Genomic DNA, 23,263 nt, shown 5'->3' with positions numbered 1-23,263 from the left:
TCAGACGTGTTCCTCACATGTTCCTCACATGTTCTGCAGGTTCTGTCTGTGAGAACAAATGTCTGAGTCAGTGTCTCTGGACATTTTTTGGATCTTCTCCTGCAGCCTCTTAGTAAAATGTGTGTAACATGTCAGAGTGAGTCCATGTGAGGAAACAGCAGGACAATGTCCTGAAGCTTCCCAGAGAGCGAGTGGACGTGTGGACGAGGTTTCTAACACGTGACGGACGTGAAACTGGAAGAACACAAACATCTCAGGATGAAGAAGAGGAGCCGTACACGTAGAAGACGAAGTCAACTAGGAAAGACGAGGAGGTTCCAGAGCTGTTGGTGATTTTTTGTAATATATAACTTTACCACTAGATGTCACTAAATCCTTCACACTGAATATGTAACTTAAAGGGCCCATATTTCCATGTCTCTCTTCTGCCTCTCTCTGGAGCTGCAGACAGAACAGGCTGTTTATGAGCCCCTCCTCCAGTATGAGCCTGATTGGCTGACTTTGAGTGACACGCGACCAGGCCTATCAGCGGTCTCTATTGGCGCATTTGACGATCTCTGGCTGTAAACACAGCTTAAAGTCACGCTATGTTTTGATACCGCTATAGAAGACCAGCCACATATTTACAGTCGGTTACAACAGGATGTTTCTGAACGGTAAGTTACACCGCCCTCATGTTTATTCTAGTTTTAGCAGGACAGTCGGCGAGTAACGTCGTTGGGTTAGGGTTTGGAGGCTGGACTGGTACCGGCTGGGTGGGGCTGAGAGACGAGTGCGATCCCGAATGACATCATACGGAGAGGAAGTACAAAACGCAATGTTATGATAACATATTTCTTAGAATGGACTGAGTGAAAAAGACGCGGTGTGGCCCCCTACTGACCCCTTCAAGTCATTGCAGATAGTAAAAGCCCAGAAAATGTATTTTACACAATATGGGACCTTTAACATAACGATGACTATATGGAGACACGTCTTGGTTCCACCTCTCTAATTGCTGTTCCCATGGTAACCACGTTTTCAATAAACCCCTTTGATGATGTCACTGATGACATCGTTATAAACTCCAGGTAGATTTTGGGTATTACCTGCTGGTTGCTAAGGAACGATAAGGTGGTTTCTACAGTGACACCAGGTGATTGTGTGTAATTACTGAGCTCTGATGAGCACTATGACATGGGTCTGAAAGGTCAAACAGGTGAAGTCAACAGAATTATATTGAGTTAGGCCCGCCCACACCCAGACCACACCCACCACGTATGGCTTGATGGCATCCCCGACGTCTTCGTCCATGTGGATGTACATGTTGAGCAGCTGCGGCAGGAAGAAGTCCACCTCCTCGTGGAGGAAGCTGAAGAGCCGGTTCCCGATGTACGCCTGGACGCCAGGCTCCTTCGAGTTGTGCAGGTAAGATATCGCCATGGAAACATCAAACAGCTTTGACTCAAACAGGCGGAGCAGCCACGACTGTTTGGAGGGATTGTGTCTCTGCCGCCGCCGGGCGCTTTTCACCGAGCCGGGGGCCGGGCCTTCTGGGTCGTCCTCTTCCTCGCGGATCTTCGTCTGTTTCACGGCGGCTGTCAGAGCTGCGGGGGGACAGGGGGGATCCGGACCATTCTGCAGGTCTGTGACATCGCCCTCCACCTGCTGCAGCTTCACCTTCTGCAGCACCTCCCGACACGCCTGCTGAGCCACCTCAGCGTCGATGACCAGGGTGAGCTCCCTGCCCCTCACTGATCACACCCAGGGGGAGGTGAGGGCCTGGCGCACGACAGCCGGCGTGGAGGGAGAGAGAGGAGAAAGAGACGGAGAGGGAGGGCTGTTCTGCTCAGAGGGGGCGGAGGAAAGCTCAGACTCTGTGTCGTCCATCATGGCGGCTGGGAAGCTCCGCCCTCCTCCACTGAAACACAAAAAAGAGATCAAAGGTTGATGACTCGATCGCGGATAAAGAGCCGCAGACCCCAGAACCCTGAGCATGTTTTATTGATCTGATCAACACTGGTTATTGATTCATATTGATAATCATCGCTAATAATCTGATCAACAGTGTGTCTTTGTCCCCGTTCACACCTGGTGTTCACATCTGTCAGATCTCACTTCCCTGCTCTACATGCTAATTAACACGTACGTCATTTGTGTTAGTTAAACGATGTTGTTTTCAGTCAGAGTTTACTGTGTGTGTTTGTGACAGATTTGACCAGTTTAATGAAAGTATGGATCAGTGTTGTTGATCAAGAGGACGCCCTTCATGTGTCCCCAGCATTGATAAGACTGTGGACACATGTGGTCTGGTGTGATCGGATCTGTTTCTGATCTGAGTGTGTTCACACCGGAACTAAGAGCTGTCCACCAGTGATCAGATCACGTTAAACCACATGTTAATACCACATGTTAATACCACGTGTGTGCTGAGTGTGTGTTTGAGTCTGAACTGATAAAATGTTTCATTGATCATTCTTCTTTGTTTACTGTGATGAAAGAGCTGAGCCTACGTGGTTTCATTATAACACACACACACACACACACACACACACACACACACACACACACACACACACACACACACACACACACACACACACACACACACACACGTTTAAACCTTCCGGTCAGTTAGCCTAGCGTTAGCTTAGCACAAACTATTCCACAGCCCCGACCCATCCGTCAAGCTAACATGCAGCTAACAGTTACCAGATTTCTAGTTAAGACGCAGTCCCCATTAACCAGCTAACTAGAGATCAGCACTGTTGATAGCTTACAACACAAAGAGAACCATCTACATGCTTTAGTAACACGGACACCGTTAGCATTAGCATTGACCGGCAGGTATTAGTGTTTTCAAAGCCTAATGCTAAGCTATGGTTAGCAGCGCCGGGTCAGGGGCCCAGTGACGTGTGCAGGTGAGTCGTTGTTACCTGGTGACGCTTCAGAGTCTCTCGGCTCAACTTTTATGTCCAGTTAGTTTCCATTGATTCAACACTTATCTGCTGCTGCTTCCGGTCTGACTGCGCTGATAGAGCGCCCCCTGCTGCACCGGATGGACGTTAGCGAACAACACTGATCACATGTTCTCTGAACACTGTCAGTTCCGTTTGTATCAAACCACAGATCTGACCAAACTGATCAAATATCAATAATCATAAGAATAATAATCAATAATAAGGTCATGGAATATTACACTGACTTATTATTGTTGATGTTACATATTTATTATCAGGTTCTAAATAATGATGTTGCTTCATCTGAAACTTGATGTGAAAAACGATTTTCTAACTTATCTGAACTTCATTTTCATGTTTTTCATGGGTAAGACATCAATCATCATCTATTATTAAAACTCCATATATCGTTTCACAACGTCTCCTCCGAGGAGAAGACCATTATGATAGAATTAGTTTGGTTTTAATTAGGCGCAGATCTGGCCAAGTAGGGTTTTTCTTGAAAGGTGGAACAACTGCACCTCCCAGACTGTGATCCACACCCTCCGCCATCTTGCCTTGATGATAAACAGAAGGGGCCCCAGGACGGAACCCTGGGGAACACCAGTAGTGGCTGGGATTTGAAAGATTTGAGTTGGATGAAGTGAATATATATTTATAGTAAAGACATACAGACAGTTCAGTGTTTTATCAGACACATGTGAAAAGAGGAAACAGATGTGAGACACTGAACTTTATTTAAACACCATGAGTTTACAGTGTGAGCAGCAGGAGGCGCTGCAGGAGATACTCTTGATCGACATGATAGTTCTATTCAGAGAAAACTAAGAGCCTATGTTTCTGTTCAGAGAAACGAAAAGAAGAAAGAGGAATCATCTCAATGATGCAGACGTCACACAGATGTGATGCTGTCACACCCAGATGTCGGACGTGCAGTCTCCTCCTGGATACCTCAGCTCGTGGGCGAGAACCGGACCGCCGGGTTCTTTACCAAAATCCACTAGGAATTTCTCGTTTAGGGTCAAACCTCCGCTGACAGAGTTCACATCGATCTGCATCATCACCGAGCCGTCTCTGAACACACACACATACAGATGTCAGAGGTCATGTACTGGAGGAGGTCAGAGGTCACGCACTAGATGAGGTCAGAGGTCACGTTCTTGATGAGGTCAGAGGTCACATACTAGATGAGGTCAGAGGTCACATACTAGATGAGGTCAGAGGTCACGTTCTTGATGAGGTCAGAGGTCACATACTAGATGAGGTCAGAGGTCACATACTAGATGAGGTCAGAGGTCACGTACTTGATGAGGTCAGAGGTCACATACTAGATGAGGTCAGAGGTCACATACTAGATGAGGTCAGAGGTGTACTTGATGAGGTCGGGTAGAACTGTTTGTCCCAGCTGCTGAACAGAGACGTCGTCACGTAAAGTCTGCGACCGTCCAAACTCAACTGCAACATCTGAGGACCTCCAGAGACACGCCTCCCTGAGAGACAGACAGGTGAGATAAAGAGTTTCTCTTTTCTGTCTAATTTCCAAACTCATTTCCTAACTCCTGTCCTTGTCTGTCTCACCTGGATGATGCGTGGGCGGGCTGCGGCTGGTTTCGGGTCCTCCAGGACCCTGACTGGTCCGTCACTGACAATACTTCCTCCTAGAAACACCTGGAAAAGACAGACAGGTGAACTGTCTCACTCTGATGTTTTACCTGATCACTATCATCACTGGACAAGTGTCATGACATCACACCTGGCCGACCAATCTGGGGTTCTTCCTGTCTGTAATGTCATACTGTCTGATGTCACCTGCAGCCAATTACTGAAGTAGAGGAAACGGTCGTCCAATGAGATCAGGATGTCTGTGATCAGACCTGTAAAAACAGACAGGTCAGTCAGACAGGTAACTGGTCAGAAAGACAAATCAGACACACAGGTAACAGGTCAGACAGACAGGTACCAGGCATCTCTGGCAGTTTCCATCCCTCCACCTTCTTGTTGGGAACATTGATCACCTTCTCTGCAGCCCATTGACCTTCCTGAAGAAACAGAACCAGATTAAAATCAGATTAAAACCTGATATTTTAACCAGATTAAATTAGAGATCCAATTGATGAACAAACACTGGAATCTCAGTGGGATGAAGAAACGAGAAGCCTGTGGTACTAACCGGAGTTTTGTAGAATCTGAAGACGTTTGATTGCAGAGCACAGCCCACGTAGCCCTCGGTGGCGTTGGGGTCGTGGAGGAATCGGACCTCGAGAGGAATAGCGCCCTCTTCACCAAGATTGATCGTCTGCAGCTTGCTGTGGGTAGTCCAGTCCCAAACATGGATGGAGCTGCCGTAGTGACCTGAAATACCGACGGTTGTGTTACAGGTAGTTTGATGTTTGCACATTTGTAAAGTTGAATGGAACTAAATGTTAAACCCTGAAGTTCTGACCAGAACCCAGAACCCTGTGATATAAACTCTGGTGGGATCAGATCTCTGCTGGTGTTTCCTACGTAACCCTTTGGGACAATCGGGTCGTATTTCTGGGTTTTGAACCTTGAACCACGTTATACTAAAAGAGTCTTGCTGGGATCGAGAACCCTGTTGTTTCTCACAGGAGACTTGAACTTTATGGAACTGACTGAAGATTTACTGGTACTAAAACCACATGAACTGTGGCGCTGATGTAAAGTTACTGGAAGATCAGAACCAAGAGTCTGTCTTTTCAGGACGATAACATCAGGTCGTTAAAGGATTAAACGACTCTGGCAGTAAAACGTTGACTCCTCCCAACTCACCTTCCTGGACGTGGGTCGGATTAAAACCATCGGCCAAAGCTTTAGGTGCACCCCATTCAGTGCTGATCATGACGTTGTGTCGAGGTTGGTACCAGAAGTCGTACCCAAAGGGCGCTGCTTCATTCGGTTGCTCCCAATTTCCGACCACCTCAAACGTGTCACCATCCAGCAGAACAAATCCACCTGAGATGACAACAGCAGCTGTAACACTGGAACTGTCCACTAGAGGCTGCTAGTGGATTAGGTCTGTCTCTCACCTTTGCCGTTACCGGACGGATCTCCCAAGCAGCTTATCATGATCTGACCGTTACCCAGACAATGAGACGTGTGAGGATTCGCCAGGTTACATTTCCAGAACAGATCCACGGGTTCGACCATCTGAACACAAACACATCAACTCAGTGACTTTTCATCTTCATCACAGAAACTCGACGGTGACACCTAGTGGTCGGAGGCATCATGTTTACAGGTTGTCAGTCTGTCTCATTCTTATGAACACGATATCTCAAGAACACTTTTAAAGGGAATTTCTTCAACATTGGTACAATAGTTCACACTTTGGGGTCAAAGATCACTGGGACCTCACAAACCCCGTTTTGCCTCATGAACATGATATCTGAAGTACAGGAGAGAGAATCCTTTCTAATTTGGCACAGATGATTTTGAAAAGGATGTCTCAAAATTCTCGGAAGGAAAGTCTTCTAATTTGGGACCAATGTTCAATCAGACTCAAGAATGAACAGATTAGAATTCAGTGGTAAAAGGTCAAGGTCGCTGTGACCTCACAGCGCGAGGTGTGAACGATCCCCGACCTGCTGCAGCTGCGTGTGTTCTTCAGCGTCTCTGAGGAAACATGTTAATGATCAAACTGTGACTCAGCAGAATCTGCTGACAACAAGCCAAAGGTTTTTACAGCTGCAGTCCGACCTCAGCATGAACCTTCTTCATTCCTGAACGTCCAATCACGTGTACAGCTCTGAGTTCACGTGGGAAACATGGAGGACTCAGCTGGTTCAGACCAGGACTCGGCTGACGACCTCTGACCTCCACAGTTTCATAGTAAAATATCTTAAGTCTACTCTGTGTTCGTGCCGACTGAATAAAAACAGTGTGAACACAAGCATCTTTGTTTAGGATCTTCTCACATGATCATAGACCAGGTATGAACAGCTCGGTCGCTGAACTCTCAGTGATTGGCTGTGCTGTGCAGGTCGCTTGTACCTTGTGCAACTGAGGCGCTCTGGGATTCGTCCCGACGTCGACCACGTAGATCCTGGAGGAGATGAGCGACGGCAGAATCAGACGGTTTCGGGTCTTGGAGACGTCTCCGAAGCAGCTGCTGCAGGCGTTCCAGCCGGAGTGATGCAGCTCGTCCCGAAGGTTCGGCATCGGCAGCCGGTGGATCACCTGACAGGACAGAGGTCAAAGGTCACAGCAGGTTTAAAGGTTATTTCATCCTTTGGTTTTAAAATGCAGCAGTGACTGTACCTGACAGTAGTTAGCAGACTTCGGGTCGACGTCGACTGTTGCCAGGTAATCTGGTTTGAGGACCTCAGTGTTTCGGTAGATACACGGAAGGTAGACAATCTGCTCCCGGGGACCTACAACCACACAACACCACAACTCTGTGTGTGTGTCTGTGTGTGTGTGTCTGTATGTCTGTGTGTCTGTATGCCTGTGTGCGAGTGTCTGTTTGTGTCTCACCCTTCATGGCCTCCAGCGGGCTGCGGTATCCTGGTCCACATCCTGAACAGCTCGCTGAGAAAACACAACAACATTTAAAAGACATGATCCTAAGGGGTCAGAGGTCACAGAGGTCACAGCCTGATCTCTGCTGGACGACGTCCAATCAGACGCAGGATCAGCAGCTTCTCATTCCCCGACTTCACTTCAGCTTTTATTTATCAGACGATCACACAGCAGGAGGTTTAATAATCTGATACACAACCACATGACAACACACAACTACACTATACACAGAGGTTTATTAATGATCACACACAGGTGAAACACACACACACACACAACAACACTCTCACTCTCACACACACACACACACACACACAACAACACTCTCACTCTCTCTCTCTCTAGGATTTAAAGGGACAGAACCTGTTTTCTTGCAGCTTCAGTTTGAATTAAAGACTCAAACGACAATAAAAAAAAAAAAAATCAATAAATGATTTACAAATTGATTCTGAAGTTACAGTACGGAGTTTCAATACGGAGTAACGACCAACGTCGTTGGGTTAGGGTTTGGAGGCTGGACTGGTACCGGCTGGGTGGGGCTGAGAGACGAGTGCGATCCCGAATGACATCATACGGAGAGGAAGTACAAAACGCAATGTTATGATAACATATTTCTTAGAATGGACTGAGTGAAAAAGACGCGGAGTGGCCCCCTACTGACCCCTTCAAGTCATTGCAGATAGTAAAAGCCCAGAAAATGTATTTTACACAATATGGGACCTTTAACATAACGATGACTATATGGAGACACGTCTTGGTTCCACCTCTCTAATTGCTGTTCCCATGGTAACCACGTTTTCAATAAACCCCTTTGATGATGTCACTGATGACATCGTTATAAACTCCAGGTAGATTTTGGGTATTACCTGCTGGTTGCTAAGGAACGATAAGGTGGTTTCTATAGTGACACCAGGTGATTGTGTGTAATTACTGAGCTCTGATGAGCACCATGACATGGGTCTGAAAGGTCAAACAGGTGAAGTCAACAGAATTATATTGAGTTAGGCCCCGCCCACACCCAGACCACACCCACCACGTATGGCTTGATGGCATCCCCGACGTCTTCGTCCATGTGGATGTACATGTTGAGCAGCTGCGGCAGGAAGAAGTCCACCTCCTCGTGGAGGAAGCTGAAGAGCCGGTTCCCGATGTACGCCTGGACGCCAGGCTCCTTCGAGTTGTGCAGGTAAGATATCGCCATGGAAACATCAAACAGCTTTGACTCAAACAGGCGGAGCAGCCACGACTGTTTGGAGGGATTGTGTCTCTGCCGCCGCCGGGCGCTTTTCACCGAGCCGGGGGCCGGGCCTTCTGGGTCGTCCTCTTCCTCGCGGATCTTCGTCTGTTTCACGGCGGCTGTCAGAGCTGCGGGGGGACAGGGGGGATCCGGACCATTCTGCAGGTCTGTGACATCGCCCTCCACCTGCTGCAGCTTCACCTTCTGCAGCACCTCCCGACACGCCTGCTGAGCCACCTCAGCGTCGATGACCAGGGTGAGCTCCCCTGCCCCCTCACTGATCACACCCAGGGGAGGGGTGAGGGCCTGGGGGGGGGCGCACGACGACGAGGGCGTGGAGGGGAGAGAGAGGGAGGAAGAGACGGAGAGGGAGGGGCTGTTCTGCTCAGAGGGGGCGGAGGAAAGCTCAGACTCTGTGTCGTCCATCATGGCGGCTGGGAAGCTCCGCCCTCCTCCACTGAAACACAAAAAAGAGATCAAAGGTTGATGACTCGATCGCGGATAAAGAGCCGCAGACCCCAGAACCCTGAGCATGTTTTATTGATCTGATCAACACTGGTTATTGATTCATATTGATAATCATCGCTAATAATCTGATCAACAGTGTGTCTTTGTCCCCGTTCACACCTGGTGTTCACATCTGTCAGATCTCACTTCCCTGCTCTACATGCTAATTAACACGTACGTCATTTGTGTTAGTTAAACGATGTTGTTTTCAGTCAGAGTTTACTGTGTGTGTTTGTGACAGATTTGACCAGTTTAATGAAAGTATGGATCAGTGTTGTTGATCAAGAGGACGCCCTTCATGTGTCCCCAGCATTGATAAGACTGTGGACACATGTGGTCTGGTGTGATCGGATCTGTTTCTGATCTGAGTGTGTTCACACCGGAACTAAGAGCTGTCCACCAGTGATCAGATCACGTTAAACCACGTTATTACCACGTGTTAATACCACGTGTGTGCTGAGTGTGTGTTTGAGTCTGAACTGATAAAATGTTTCATTGATCATTCCTCTTTGTTTACTGTGATGAAAGAGCTGAGCCTACGTGGTTTCATTATAACACAACACACAGAGAGACACACACACTTATCTGAACTTCATTTTCATGTTTTTCCCAAGTTTATATATATATATATAATGGCTCCATGAGTTGAGAAAACCAGCAGACTTTGCTGGACTCTCAGATTGGCGTACAGAGCACGTTGAGGCTGCAACCCAGCTGCTCCACATGGGTAAGACATCAATCATCATCTATTATTAAAACTCCATATATCGTTTCACAACGTCTCCTCCGAGGAGAAGACCATTATGATAGAATTAGTTTGGTTTTAATTAGGCGCAGATCTGGCCAAGTAGGGTTTTTCTTGAAAGGTGGAACAACTGCACCTCCCAGACTGTGATCCACACCCTCCGCCATCTTGCCTTGATGATAAACAGAAGGGGCCCCAGGACGGAACCCTGGGGAACACCAGTAGTGACTGGAATTGGCTGGGATTTGAAAGATTTGAGTTGGATGAAGTGAATATATATTTATAGTAAAGACATACAGACAGTTCAGTGTTTTATCAGACACATGTGAAAAGAGGAAACAGATGTGAGACACTGAACTTTATTTAAACACCATGAGTTTACAGTGTGAGCAGCAGGAGGCGCTGCAGGAGATACTCTTGATCGACATGATAGTTCTATTCAGAGAAAACTAAGAGCCTATGTTTCTGTTCAGAGAAACGAAAAGAAGAATGATCTCAATGATGCAGACGTCACACAGATGTGATGCTGTCACACCCAGATGTCGGACGTGCAGTCTCCTCCTGGATACCTCAGCTCGTGGGCGAGAACCGGACCGCCGGGTTCTTTACCAAAATCCACTAGGAATTTCTCGTTTACGGTCAAACCTCCGCTGACAGAGTTCACATCGATCTGCATCATCACCGAGCCGTCTCTGAACACACACACATACAGATGTCAGAGGTCATGTACTGGAGGAGGTCAGAGGTCACGCACTAGATGAGGTCAGAAGTCACGTTATTGATGAGGTCAGAGGTCACATACTAGATGAGGTCAGAGGTCACATACTAGATGAGGTCAGAGGTCACGTACTTGAGGTCAGAGGTCACATACTAGATGAGGTCAGAGGTCACGCACTAGATGAGGTCAGAGGTCCCGTACTTGAGGTCAGAGGTCACATACTAGATGAGGTCAGAGGTCACGCACTAGATGAGGTCAGAGGTCACGTACTTGATGAGGTCAGAGGTCACGTACTAGATGAGGTCAGAGGTCACGTACTAGATGAGGTCAGAGGTCACGCACTAGATGAGGTCAGAGGTCACATACTAGATGAGGTCAGAGGTCACATACTAGATGAGGTCAGAGGTCACATACTTGATGGGAGAAGTCACACACTAGATGAGGTCAGAGGTCACGCACTAGATGAGGTCAGAGGTCACGTTCTTGATGAGGTCAGAGGTCACACACTAGATGAGGTCAGAGGTCACATACTAGATGAGGTCAGAGGTCACGTTCTTGATGAGGTCAGAGGTCACATACTAGATGAGGTCAGAGGTCACATACTAGATGAGGCCAGAGGTCACGTACTTGATGAGGTCAGAGGTCACATACTAGATGAGGTCAGAGGTCACATACTAGATGAGGTCAGAGGTCACGTACTTGATGAGGTCGGGGTAGAACTGTTTGTCCCAGCTGCTGAACAGAGACGTCGTCACGTAAAGTCTGCGACCGTCCAAACTCAACTGCAACATCTGAGGACCTCCAGAGACACGCCTCCCCTGAGAGACAGACAGGTGAGATAAAGAGTTTCTCTTTTCTGTCTAATTTCCAAACTCATTTCCTAACTCCTGTCCTTGTCTGTCTCACCTGGATGATGCGTGGGCGGGGCTGCGGCTGGTTTTCGGGGTCCTCCAGGACCCTGACTGGTCCGTCACTGACAATACTTCCTCCTAGAAACACCTGGAAAAGACAGACAGGTGAACTGTCTCACTCTGATGTTTTACCTGATCACTATCATCACTGGACAAGTGTCATGACATCACACCTGGCCGACCAATCTGGGGTTCTTCCTGTCTGTAATGTCATACTGTCTGATGTCACCGTGCAGCCAATTACTGAAGTAGAGGAAACGGTCGTCCAATGAGATCAGGATGTCTGTGATCAGACCTGTAAAAACAGACAGGTCAGTCAGACAGGTAACTGGTCAGAAAGACAAATCAGACACACAGGTAACAGGTCAGACAGACAGGTACCAGGCATCTCTGGCAGTTTCCATCCCTCCACCTTCTTGTTGGGAACATTGATCACCTTCTCTGCAGCCCATTGACCTTCCTGAAGAAACAGAACCAGATTAAAATCAGATTAAAACCTGATATTTTAACCAGATTAAATTAGAGATCCAATTGATGAACAAACACTGGAATCTCAGTGGGATGAAGAAACGAGAAGCCTGTGGTACTAACCGGAGTTTTGTAGAATCTGAAGACGTTTGATTGCAGAGCACAGCCCACGTAGCCCTCGGTGGCGTTGGGGTCGTGGAGGAATCGGACCTCGAGAGGAATAGCGCCCTCTTCACCAAGATTGATCGTCTGCAGCTTGCTGTGGGTAGTCCAGTCCCAAACATGGATGGAGCTGCCGTAGTGACCTGAAATACCGACGGTTGTGTTACAGGTAGTTTGATGTTTGCACATTTGTAAAGTTGAATGGAACTAAATGTTAAACCCTGAAGTTCTGACCAGAACCCAGAACCCTGTGATATAAACTCTGGTGGGATCAGATCTCTGCTGGTGTTTCCTACGTAACCCTTTGGGACAATCGGGTCGTATTTCTGGGTTTTGAACCTTGAACCACGTTATACTAAAAGAGTCTTGCTGGGATCGAGAACCCTGTTGTTTCTCACAGGAGACTTGAACTTTATGGAACTGACTGAAGATTTACTGGTACTAAAACCACATGAACTGTGGCGCTGATGTAAAGTTACTGGAAGATCAGAACCAAGAGTCTGTCTTTTCAGGACGATAACATCAGGTCGTTAAAGGATGCGACTCTGGCAGTAAAACGTTGACTCCTCCCAACTCACCTTCCTGGACGTGGTCGGATTAAAACCATCGGCCAAAGCTTTAGGTGCACCCCATTCAGTGCTGATCATGACGTTGTGTCGAGGTTGGTACCAGAAGTCGTACCCAAAGGGCGCTGCTTCATTCGGTTGCTCCCAATTTCCGACCACCTCAAACGTGTCACCATCCAGCAGAACAAATCCACCTGAGATGACAACAGCAGCTGTAACACTGGAACTGTCCACTAGAGGCTGCTAGTGGATTAGGTCTGTCTCTCACCTTTGCCGTTACCGGACGGATCTCCCATGCAGCTTATCATGATCTGACCGTTACCCAGACAATGAGACGTGTGAGGATTCGCCAGGTTACATTTCCAGAACAGATCCACGGGTTCGACCATCTGAACACAAACACATCAACTCAGTGACTTTTCATCTTCATCACAGAAACTCGACGGTGACACCTAGTGGTCGGAGGCATCATGTTTACAGGTTGTCAGTCTGTCTCATTCTTATGAACACGATATCTCAAGAACACTTTTAAAGGGAATTTCTTCAACATTGGTACAATAGTTCACACTTTGGGGTCAAAGATCACTGGGACCTCACAAACCCCGTTTTGCCTCATGAACATGATATCTGAAGTACAGGAGAGAGAATCCTTTCTAATTTGGCACAGATGATTTTGAAAAGGATGTCTCAAAATTCTCGGAAGGAAAGTCTTCTAATTTGGGACCAATGTTCAATCAGACTCAAGAATGAACAGATTAGAATTCAGTGGTAAAAGGTCAAGGTCGCTGTGACCTCACAGCGCGAGGTGTGAACGATCCCCGACCTGCTGCAGCTGCGTGTGTTCTTCAGCGTCTCTGAGGAAACATGTTAATGATCAAACTGTGACTCAGCAGAATCTGCTGACAACAAGCCAAAGGTTTTTACAGCTGCAGTCCGACCTCAGCATGAACCTTCTTCATTCCTGAACGTCCAATCACGTGTACAGCTCTGAGTTCACGTGGGAAACATGGAGGACTCAGCTGGTTCAGACCAGGACTGGCTGCCGACCTCTGACCTCCACAGTTTCATAGTAAAATATCTTAAGTCTCCTCTGTGTTCGTGTCGACTGGATAAAAACAGTGTGAACACAAGCATCTTTGTTTAGGATCTTCTCACATGATCATAGATCAGGTATGAACAGCTCGGTCGCTGAACTCTCAGTGATTGGCTGTGCTGTGCAGGTCGCTTGTACCTTGTGCAACAGCCGAGGCGCTCTGGGATTCGTCCCGGCGTCGACCACGTAGATCCTGGAGGAGATGAGCGACGGCAGAATCAGCGGTTTCGGGTCTTGGAGACGTCTCCGAAGCAGCTGCTGCAGGCGTTCCAGCGGAGTGATGCAGCTCGTCGAAGGTTCGGCATCGGCAGCCGGTGGATCACCTGACAGGACAGAGGTCAAAGGTCACAGCAGGTTTAAAGGTTATTTCATCCTTTGGTTTTAAAATGCAGCAGTGACTGTACCTGACAGTAGTTAGCAGACTTGGGTCGGCGTCGACTGTTGCCAGGTAATCTGGTTTGAGGACCTCAGTGTTTCGGTAGATACACGGAAGGTAGACAATCTGCTCCCGGGGACCTACAACCACACAACACCACAACTCTGTGTGTGTGTCTGTGTGTGTGTGTCTGTATGTCTGTGTGTCTGTATGCCTGTGTGCGAGTGTCTGTTTGTGTCTCACCCTTCATGGCCTCCAGCGGGCTGCGGTATCCTGGTCCACATCCTGAACAGCTCGCTGAGAAAACACAACAACATTTAAAAGACATGATCCTAAGGGGTCAGAGGTCACAGAGGTCACAGCCTGATCTCTGCTGGACGACGTCCAATCAGACGCAGGATCAGCAGCTTCTCATTCCCCGACTTCACTTTAGCTTTTATTTATCAGACGATCACACAGCAGGAGGTTTAATAATCTGATACACAACCACATGACAACACACAACTACACTATACACAGAGGTTTATTAATGATCACACACAGGTGAAACACACACACACACACAACAACACTCTCACACACACACACACACACACAGTAAATTCACTGCCGCCCTGACGACACATTCCTGTTCCTGAAGTTGAAGACGAGCTGTTACAGAACGTTTAGTGAAATGATTTACTCCAGAGAAAAAGTTAATCTGATTTAACATCATTTAAGATTCATGCTGTGACATTAATGTGTCAGAGTGAAGTTCGTTAAAGAGCAAAAACACACTGGTCTTCCTGTTTGTGAGGACTCCCATTGACCTAATGTTCTCACTTTTTATCTTCAATCATAATTAAACAACCAGAACATGATTCCAAACAGAACTCGACCCTCAAACAACCACCATGTCCTCAACATGTACAAATGTCCTCACACCAACAAATGTCTTAAAGGGATAATTCATTGAAAAATGAAAATTCATTATCTCCTCACCACTATGATGGGGGGTGGTGTAATCAAGTGTCCAGAAGGCCCGAAATTCATATTCGACTCCTAACGGCGTCATTTACACCAAGTTTTTAGTCTGAATATCCGCAACCGGAAGTAGCGATGCTAGCGTGCACCCCACGCACGCCCTTGAACGAAAACGTGAACGTGCCTCCGAGGAAGATCACAGAGGACCAGTTGAATATGAACGTCGGGGCTTCCGGACACTTGATGACACCACAGGAGCAGAATGGAGGCATGTTGTTTTTTCGGTTTTATTATGTGTGGCAATCTTCCTTGCCACGGGGCTCTCCCACACACAGCCAGAGACACACGGGTTGCTTTTAAGCATCTTTATTCCTCAAAACATAAATTCCAATACAAACTTCTTGAGCTTTCCAGCTCAGTGTCCGGGACTCTGTCGGAGAGTGTCTCAGTCTCCTCGAGTCTCTGAGTTCCGAGTCCTCCCTGAGGCAGCGCAGACGCTGCCTTTTAAGCACGAGGACCAATCAGCTAACAGCTCTCACCTGCGCTGATTGATCCCCTATGAGCAGGTGAGGGTGCTCTCCCAGCCCCCCCACCTCCACATTATGTTACTTCAATTGGATTCTGCTCTAAAGCTGTTTACACAAGAAACTCCTGAAGTGTCAACCCCCATCAGTGCTGAGGAGATAATGAAGTTACATATTTCAGTGAACTTTCCCTTTAACAACTAACAAATGAGTGAAGAGGTAAAGCTCACCCATGTTGGAGCTGCTGATCCGATGAGGTTGTGAAGGTCTGGATTCTCTGTCTCTCTCTGCCTGTGTAAAACCCTGAGGCGATTCACGGTTATATAATCAACTTGGACAACAGCCGTGGAGCTGAACATTAACCCCGTGACGCCCAGAGATTCTATTCACAATGAATCAGTCAGTTTGGTATCGAGTTGAATTTCACTGATGAACAGACTGAGTGTCTGACAAGGTAAAAACATACGTCTGTGTTTCTTTGAGTGTGTGTCTGTGATCCGTGTGCGAGTGTGTGTCTGTGTGTGTGTTTCACCTGTACTCCAGTCAGTAATGATTGACAGTTGAAGGTTCATTGGTGGTTGAAAATATAAAGACTCTGACCTCAGACTGTAAATAAAGTGAAGCCAAGTCATCTCTATCGCCCCCTGGTGTCTGGCTGCAGTACAGGTCATAAACCTCCTCCATGTAAGTAGAAAGGACAGGGACCAAACAAAAAAATGTAATTAGACGATAATTAAATGTTTAAAGATGGTTTCTGTCATTTCAGGTCGTTCGTATCACATTGATGTTTGTTCAAGAACATGTTTAATTTGATCACTTGTAAAAAAAAACAGAAGAACATGTATAACATATTAAGTGTGTTAATAACCACAGTGAATGATCCTACTAGTGTGAACCAGTTTTAAAGAACCATGCGTCACAGATCAGGTTCTTTCCCTGTGACGCATGGTGTTTGTGAAGATTAACCCATCGGATGAATGATAATTATCTGAAGTCAATCAGAAATAAATCAGATGACAGAAGAATCTCACTCTGACGGTTTCTGCTCTGACACCAATGTTTGAACATGAACAGGACTTCACGCTTCCACCTTCTGTCATGGAAATTTTTACCAATATACCACACTATATATTATCTCTGCTTATGCATAGGATTTCTGCTGTTTGTGAAACTGTTGAGAGACATTAGAGCCACAAGTCTGAGTAGGTTTGTCTCCCTCCACCAAGAACTCCAAGAGGCCTTCAGCATGTGTCTGGGTCTTATCTCCTGGGATTCTAATATTCACTCAGTTCACACACGTAGATCTCACAACACATAGTCAACACATAGTTCTCACACACACACTCTCACACACATTTTTTCATTGTATCTGCATAAAAAGCATACGCCTGTGTACTGGAAAAATGAACTAAGTGTGGTTGAAACCTATTTTATAGTTGAAGAGTAACTTTTGCAGCCTTGTCTAAAGACTTTTATGACCTGAGCTGTTTTATGGTCTGAACTGTTGATGACCTGAAAACTGCCAGACCCTTTATCACTTATTTACTCTCCAAAGAACAGAATGTATGTCTGCTTATCTCCTTAGGAAACACATGTAAATCAGTTGTTTGTGTTTAGATTCCTCTCTCTCCTGCGCCTACAGAACCAGTCTGAACTGGTTCTGAGAGACAGCCTTAGTCCTCCTATATAAGATCCTTGTATTTGAGTGTCCTGCATCTTCACTCTGAGATCCTTGTGACTTTGTGTTGATCCTTTCTTCAGAAAGCCCCTATTAAAATACACGTGGATAACTTTGGTGTTTCCAGCCTCTTGTATTTCCAGATTTCCATCACAATTTGGTGTCAGAAGTGGGATCGCACGACTGGACGCATCTGGACTCGGTGTCTACGGTTGAGTGATCTTCTTGGGAAAAAAGTTTCCAACCTTAACCTCCCCATTAGGACGGGTGAGATGCAGGGACCGAGACCCGAGCCCGGATCGTCTCAGCGCTGCGATCTATCTGGTGAGGATCTGAGATTTCAAGTGTATTTTTATTTATTATTTTTTTTACCAGCAGACATAGTGTTACGAAGAAGTTGGTCTAAGAGGATTGGATCCTCCAGTCGGGTGAAAGCCCCGTACATTTTTAACCAAGGTTTAGAAGAAACCTGGAAGGACTGACGAGGTACTTTAAAGAGTTGTTTCGACTGCAACCACAGAGAGGACATGATACTGAGTTGTATTTGCGTTGTGTCAGGCAACTCACCAAAAGCGCGCTATGTAGAGAGCTTCTTTAAGGCACTATGATTCATGTTGGTCAGGATTTTTTTATGTGTATTAAATGGATAAAAAAAAAAAAAAAGAGATAAATTGAGAAATTACCGGAGACCAAGTAAATAAAAGGAAATTACTATTGGTAATATTATATAGGGGTATTACATTATTTTGAGGATGTTTATATTGCTACGTTTCCTATTTGCTCCTTACGATAGCGTTTTGGAGATTGATTGAAGACTTAAGGTAACTAATTCTTAATAACAAAAAAAAATTTCTTTACATGGGTAAATGAACAATTTAAAGATTTGGATAATGGAACTGATCTGAGTAATCCTAATATGAACGTCATGTGGAGGAACTATGGTGACACAGCACTAAGTGTGATACAAGTGTGGATGAAAGAATGTGGGTTTCCAGCTGGGGGGGGTTTAGTATAAGGCAGCTAAAGCAGCTGAGACTGAAGCTAGAGGAGAAAGAAAAAAGTAAGTCAGGCCAGAAAAGTAAATCTTACATTTCAGGCAGAGAGGAAGGTATATGGAATGTGGTTAGAAGAATTGCATCAAAGGGACAGATAACACCTCACAAATGTCTCAGTGTCTCAAAATGCAGGTTTCCGACCTCGACTCTTCCCCGCCGAGAAGACGACAACCAGACAACACCAAGCTCCACCAGAAGCGGATGTTCCACAGGCAGGAGCCCAGGCTCCACAACCACCTCCTCCACCTAATAACGTTCCAGACCCGCAACTCCTCTCTTCACCTCGCACCAGACAAGGGGCAATATGGACTGGGACAGGATCCAGCCCAGATCGCGACGGTTGAAGTGACCTGATGTTGCCAGCCTGTTAAAACGTACAGGCATCAAGTGGGACTCAGGAAGAAGCTTAATAAAAACACATGCCGTTGATACGAAGAAGTTAATTAAAGAAGAAGAAAAGAAGAAGAAAAGAGACTGATCTGCATAAAGCTTCACTGACAATGTTCAGAGGTACATCGCAGACGCAAAAGAAGAGGATTTCAAGGAAGGAGGGGAGACGGCGAATGGAATGATGATCAGGACATTTGTTTTCACTGTGGAGAGAAGGGACATTGGGCAGAAACAACAACCTGACAAGGCTGATTGAACCGAGGCGGGGGTGGAGGAGAGGGAGGAACCAGCAACTTTGAACAGAGAGCGAGACCGTGAGGAACACCTCACACATCTAGAGGGTGAATGCACCACACCAACACAAACACTTATCATAGAAGTAAAAGATTTTTTTTTTTTTTAGAGAAGAAAGTTAACCTACTGATAGGAACATATGTTAAATATCAATGAGATGTATATGCTAATATGCCAACGCACACACTCACAGTGCTAGGGAAAGAGATTATATTCCTTTTAGATTCAGGAGCAACACATTCAGTCATCAAGAGTGATATGTGTGACACACATCCTAAGATGAGCGAATGAGTTGTTAGATCTGTGTTAGATTCAGGAAGCACCGTGGTTGAAAAATTCACGACTCCCTTAATATGAGGTGATATTATAATATAATATAATATGAGGCATCACTGAAAAATTCAAGTGTTAATTTTTGCTATCCTCATGTGGTCCAGACACCACGTATCTGCATCCAGAAGATTTACACTGCACTGCACTCAAACACAAAGGGAGAGATGCATGTTTTGAAAAAAAGATGGTTTAGAGAAAGTTGTGTGAAAGAGAATTTAACACTAAGTTGCATGTTCTGGAATGAACATAGATTTGCTGTTTCTGTAATTTTACTCCAACCAGAAAATAAGTCACCCTCTCAGTTCCTTCACAGATATTCAGAGGCTGTTTCCTTTTTGACGTTCCTGGTTCACACTCACATGACTTGCTGTCAAAACACAAAAATGATGAATGGCAAGACTTGGGACCGTGGATAAATAAATGTGTCAATGCTGACGTTTGGGAAAAGACATCAGATCCTGTGGTTCAGTATAATCCATTTTTGAAAGTGTTTAAAAAATGATTTACATCTGTTGTTCACAGATTCAGAACTGTTTAACTGGCACCAGACACACATACAGACGCCCAATATGCATATGTATATTTACATTATACGAACAACATTATAAGGGCTCAAGGTAATCATGAAGTGGGTTTGATTTAAAACATGGAACCTGTGGTTATCACACCATGATCTGACAACATCCACTGAGACAGAAAGCCATCGATGGTATTACACCAGTTCTCAGCTCTCTATTGAAGGCAGGTGTGATTGTTCCTTGCAAGGATTCACTCGTGCGCACTCCGATGTTTCTGGTGAAGAATATTTTTGATAAATTACAACCTGATGATTTGCGATTCATCTGAGATTTGTAAGTTGTCAACGCCGCAGTACAACAACGCGCTCCGTCTGTTCCAAATTCTTAAACAATTCTTTAGCAAGTTCTGAAGGATAGTAACTGGTTGTCTGTTGTTGATCTGGCAAATGCATTTTTCAGCGTTCGAATTGATAAAGACAGACAATACTGGTTTGCATTTGAGTTCAACAGAGAAAGTTATACATTCACATGCCTTCGTTAAGGCTATTGTGAATCACCGACCATTTACAACCAGGCACTAAAAGAAAGCTTAAGATCATTAGAGATAACACCAGGAAGTGCACTTTTACAATATGTTGACAATGTAATGATTTGTGCTCCAACTGAAGAACAATGTGAAAAGGATTCTGTGGCTCATTTAAAACATCCAGCTGCAGAAGGCCACAAAGCAAGCCTGGAAAACTGCAGTTTGTAAAAGTACAAGTTTAATTTTTAAGGGCATGTGATCACAGCAGAGGGCAAATCCCTCTCCCCTGAGAGAGTAACAGTAATTTAAAATATTCCGAAACATTCCCAGGAATGACATCACTTGTTACAAAGAAACAAGTGATGTCATTCCTGGGAATGTGTTCTTATTGCAGATGTTTATTCCTAACTATGCTGTCCTCGAGGAGCCCTCAGCGCAATCGCACACGGGCGAGGCTTACAAGCATATAGTGAGGTGACATGGACTGATGACACAGAGAAAGCTTTCACTGACTTGAAACTGACCTTACAATCGACCCCGACCTTAGGACTACTGAACCCTGACGACCTTTCACACAGGCAGTTGACGAGAAGGGGGGGGGCTACTATCAGTGCTACTCCCAGACCATGGGGGCAAACAGAGACCTGTGGCATTTTTCTCAACGAAACTTGATCCTGTTGCTGCAGGCCTCCTTACTTGTCTTAGAGCTGTAGCAGCTTCAGATAAGACTGTCATGGTATCCAGGGGTTTAGCAGGATACTCCCCCCCCACCCTGCTGGTCCCACATGCTGTGTCTATGAGTTAGTTGGAACAAAGACATCTCATCTGTCTGCTGCACGCTGGCTTCGTCATCATGCTGCTCTGTTGGAAATGCTTAACATCAGTGTGAAAAGATGTAATGTTCTAAACCCAGCTACTCTTCTTCCAACAGAAGGAGATGGTGAACAACACAACTGTGTGGTAACAATAACTGAAGTGTGTTTCCCCAGACCAGACTTACAGGAAACACCACTGCAGAATCCAGACACTGAACTGTTTGTGGATCAGCGTCTCGCAATTCAGACACGGGAGCAAATCAAGTGTGTTTCTCTGTGGTAACAGCACATGACACATTGATTACACCACCACTTCCTGCTTCTGTCTGCACAAGCAGCAGAGCTCACTGCTCTCAGTGAAGCAAGTTGGCTGAAGGGAAAAGGGGTGAAAATCTACATAGACAGTAGATATGCATTTGGTGTAGTACATGATTTTTTCACGATTTGGAAACAGAGACAAAACAATTGCACATCATGCTCTAGTGTCTCAGATGCTTGATGCTGTCCTCCTCCCCAAACAGGTTGCAGTATGTAAATGTGATGCTCACACTTCTAATAATGACCCGGAGCGGAGGCAGCAGCGAAAGCAGCTGCTCGCCAGCCACTATCTGCTTCACACATTCTCTGACAGGTCGACCCCACCCCCCCCACGGCTGACCTGCAGGAACTCCAACTTAGAGCCACAGCAGATGAGCGTGCACTTTGAAGGAGATGTGGCTGCATGTACACAGATGGGGTGTGGGTGAGCTCTGATGAGAAACCTTGTCTGCCAAACTATCTGTTTCCATATTATGCAAAGTTAACGCATGAGATGAACATGTTTCGAAAGGATCGATGTTGGCTGGTATTTTACAACACTGGTTCACAAAGGGGTTTTCCAACTACTCTCAGAAATTTTGTCACACATGCATGATTTGGATTCCATTTGTTAGTGCGGCATTAAAACAATGAAGTAAAGATTTGGGCATTGATTTGAGACAACATTGTGTCTACCACCCATCCAGTGGTGGAGCGGTGGGAAGAGAAAATGGCACACTAAAAAACAATTGGCTAAATTTTATGAGGAAACTGGATTGTCATGGACTAAATCTTTCTCGCTTGTTCTCATACAGATGAGAATGAGAATTAGACCAAAATATGGATTGAGCCCATTTGAGATTCTGTTCGGACGTCCAGCGAACGAGGGCATTGGACCTGAAGAACTCTGTGATGAAGAATGTGATGATGTTGTACTGGCTGTTTAGTCGGCTCTTATCAGTCCCGACGCAGACCTGTGTCCACAACAGCAGCAGTTTGCTTTGCACTACAGTGATGATGATGCATTTTGAATCCTTGTGAATTGATGTATTTGATTTTTTTTTACAGTAGTTCTCTTATGTTGTCATAAATGACAAAAAGGAGGGAAATGTACTGGAAAAATGAACTAAGTGTGGTAGAAACCTATGTTGTAGTTGAAGAGTAACTTTTGCAGCCCTGTCTACAGACCTTTATGACCTGAGCTGTTTTATGGTCTGAACTGTTGATGACCTGAAAACTGCCAGACCCTTTATCACTTATTTACTCTCCAAAGAACAGAATGTGTGTCTGCTTATCTCCTTAGGAAACACATGTAAATCAGTTGTTTGTGTTTAGATTCCTCTCTCTCCTGCGCTTACAGAACCAGTCTGAACTGGTTCAGAGAGACAGCCTTAGTCCTCCTATATAAGATCCTTGTATTTGACTGTCCTGCATCTTCACTCTGAGATCCTTGTGACTCTCTGTGTTGATCCTTTCTGCAGAAAGCCCCTATTAAAATACACGTGGATAACTTTGGTGTTTCCAGCCTCTTGTATTTCCAGATTTCCATCACACCTGCAACTGTTTGGGGTTCACTCGCTCTGCAGAATGCTCATCGCACACTGTATGA

The 23,263-nt window shown here is 45.7% G+C and overlaps 2 protein-coding genes across 4 annotated transcripts in view; both read right to left on the bottom strand.

Moving 5' to 3' along the window:
* pi4kb (phosphatidylinositol 4-kinase, catalytic, beta) overlaps positions 1-9,636 on the bottom strand; it is a 19,358-nt gene extending 9,722 nt beyond the window's left edge. Inside the window, exons 1-2 of one of the 3 annotated variants that reach the window (XM_047340839.1) lie at positions 8,890-9,635; positions 1,255-1,638 (exon numbers count right to left, since the gene is read on the bottom strand). In XM_047340839.1, coding sequence (XP_047196795.1) covers positions 1,255-1,638; positions 8,890-9,249 — 744 coding nt within the window. In that variant the 5' untranslated portion in view covers positions 9,250-9,635. Of the gene's footprint in view, positions 1-1,254; positions 1,639-8,511 lie in introns of all 3 variants that reach the window. The other 2 variants (XM_047340837.1, XM_047340838.1) reach the window with 2 other exon arrangements.
* On the bottom strand, positions 3,658-16,256 carry selenbp1 (selenium binding protein 1). Its single transcript, XM_047340840.1, is given in 15 exon segments — positions 3,658-3,839; positions 10,486-10,659; positions 11,385-11,503; positions 11,592-11,684; positions 11,770-11,891; positions 11,978-12,056; positions 12,188-12,369; positions 12,805-12,819; positions 12,822-12,986; positions 13,061-13,181; positions 14,024-14,106; positions 14,109-14,225; positions 14,306-14,401; positions 14,505-14,558; positions 15,979-16,256. Coding segments are annotated over 14 exon segments (1,413 nt in total). The 5' UTR covers positions 15,983-16,256; the 3' UTR covers positions 3,658-3,839; positions 10,486-10,496.
* Between the last annotated feature and the right edge of the window lie 7,007 nt (positions 16,257-23,263).

Source organism: Hippoglossus stenolepis, chromosome 8 (assembly GCF_022539355.2).
Source record: "Hippoglossus stenolepis isolate QCI-W04-F060 chromosome 8, HSTE1.2, whole genome shotgun sequence".
NCBI lineage: Eukaryota > Metazoa > Chordata > Actinopteri > Pleuronectiformes > Pleuronectidae > Hippoglossus > Hippoglossus stenolepis.
Note: the sequence above shows the minus strand (reverse complement) of the source record. Positions and strands in the feature narration are given on the sequence as shown.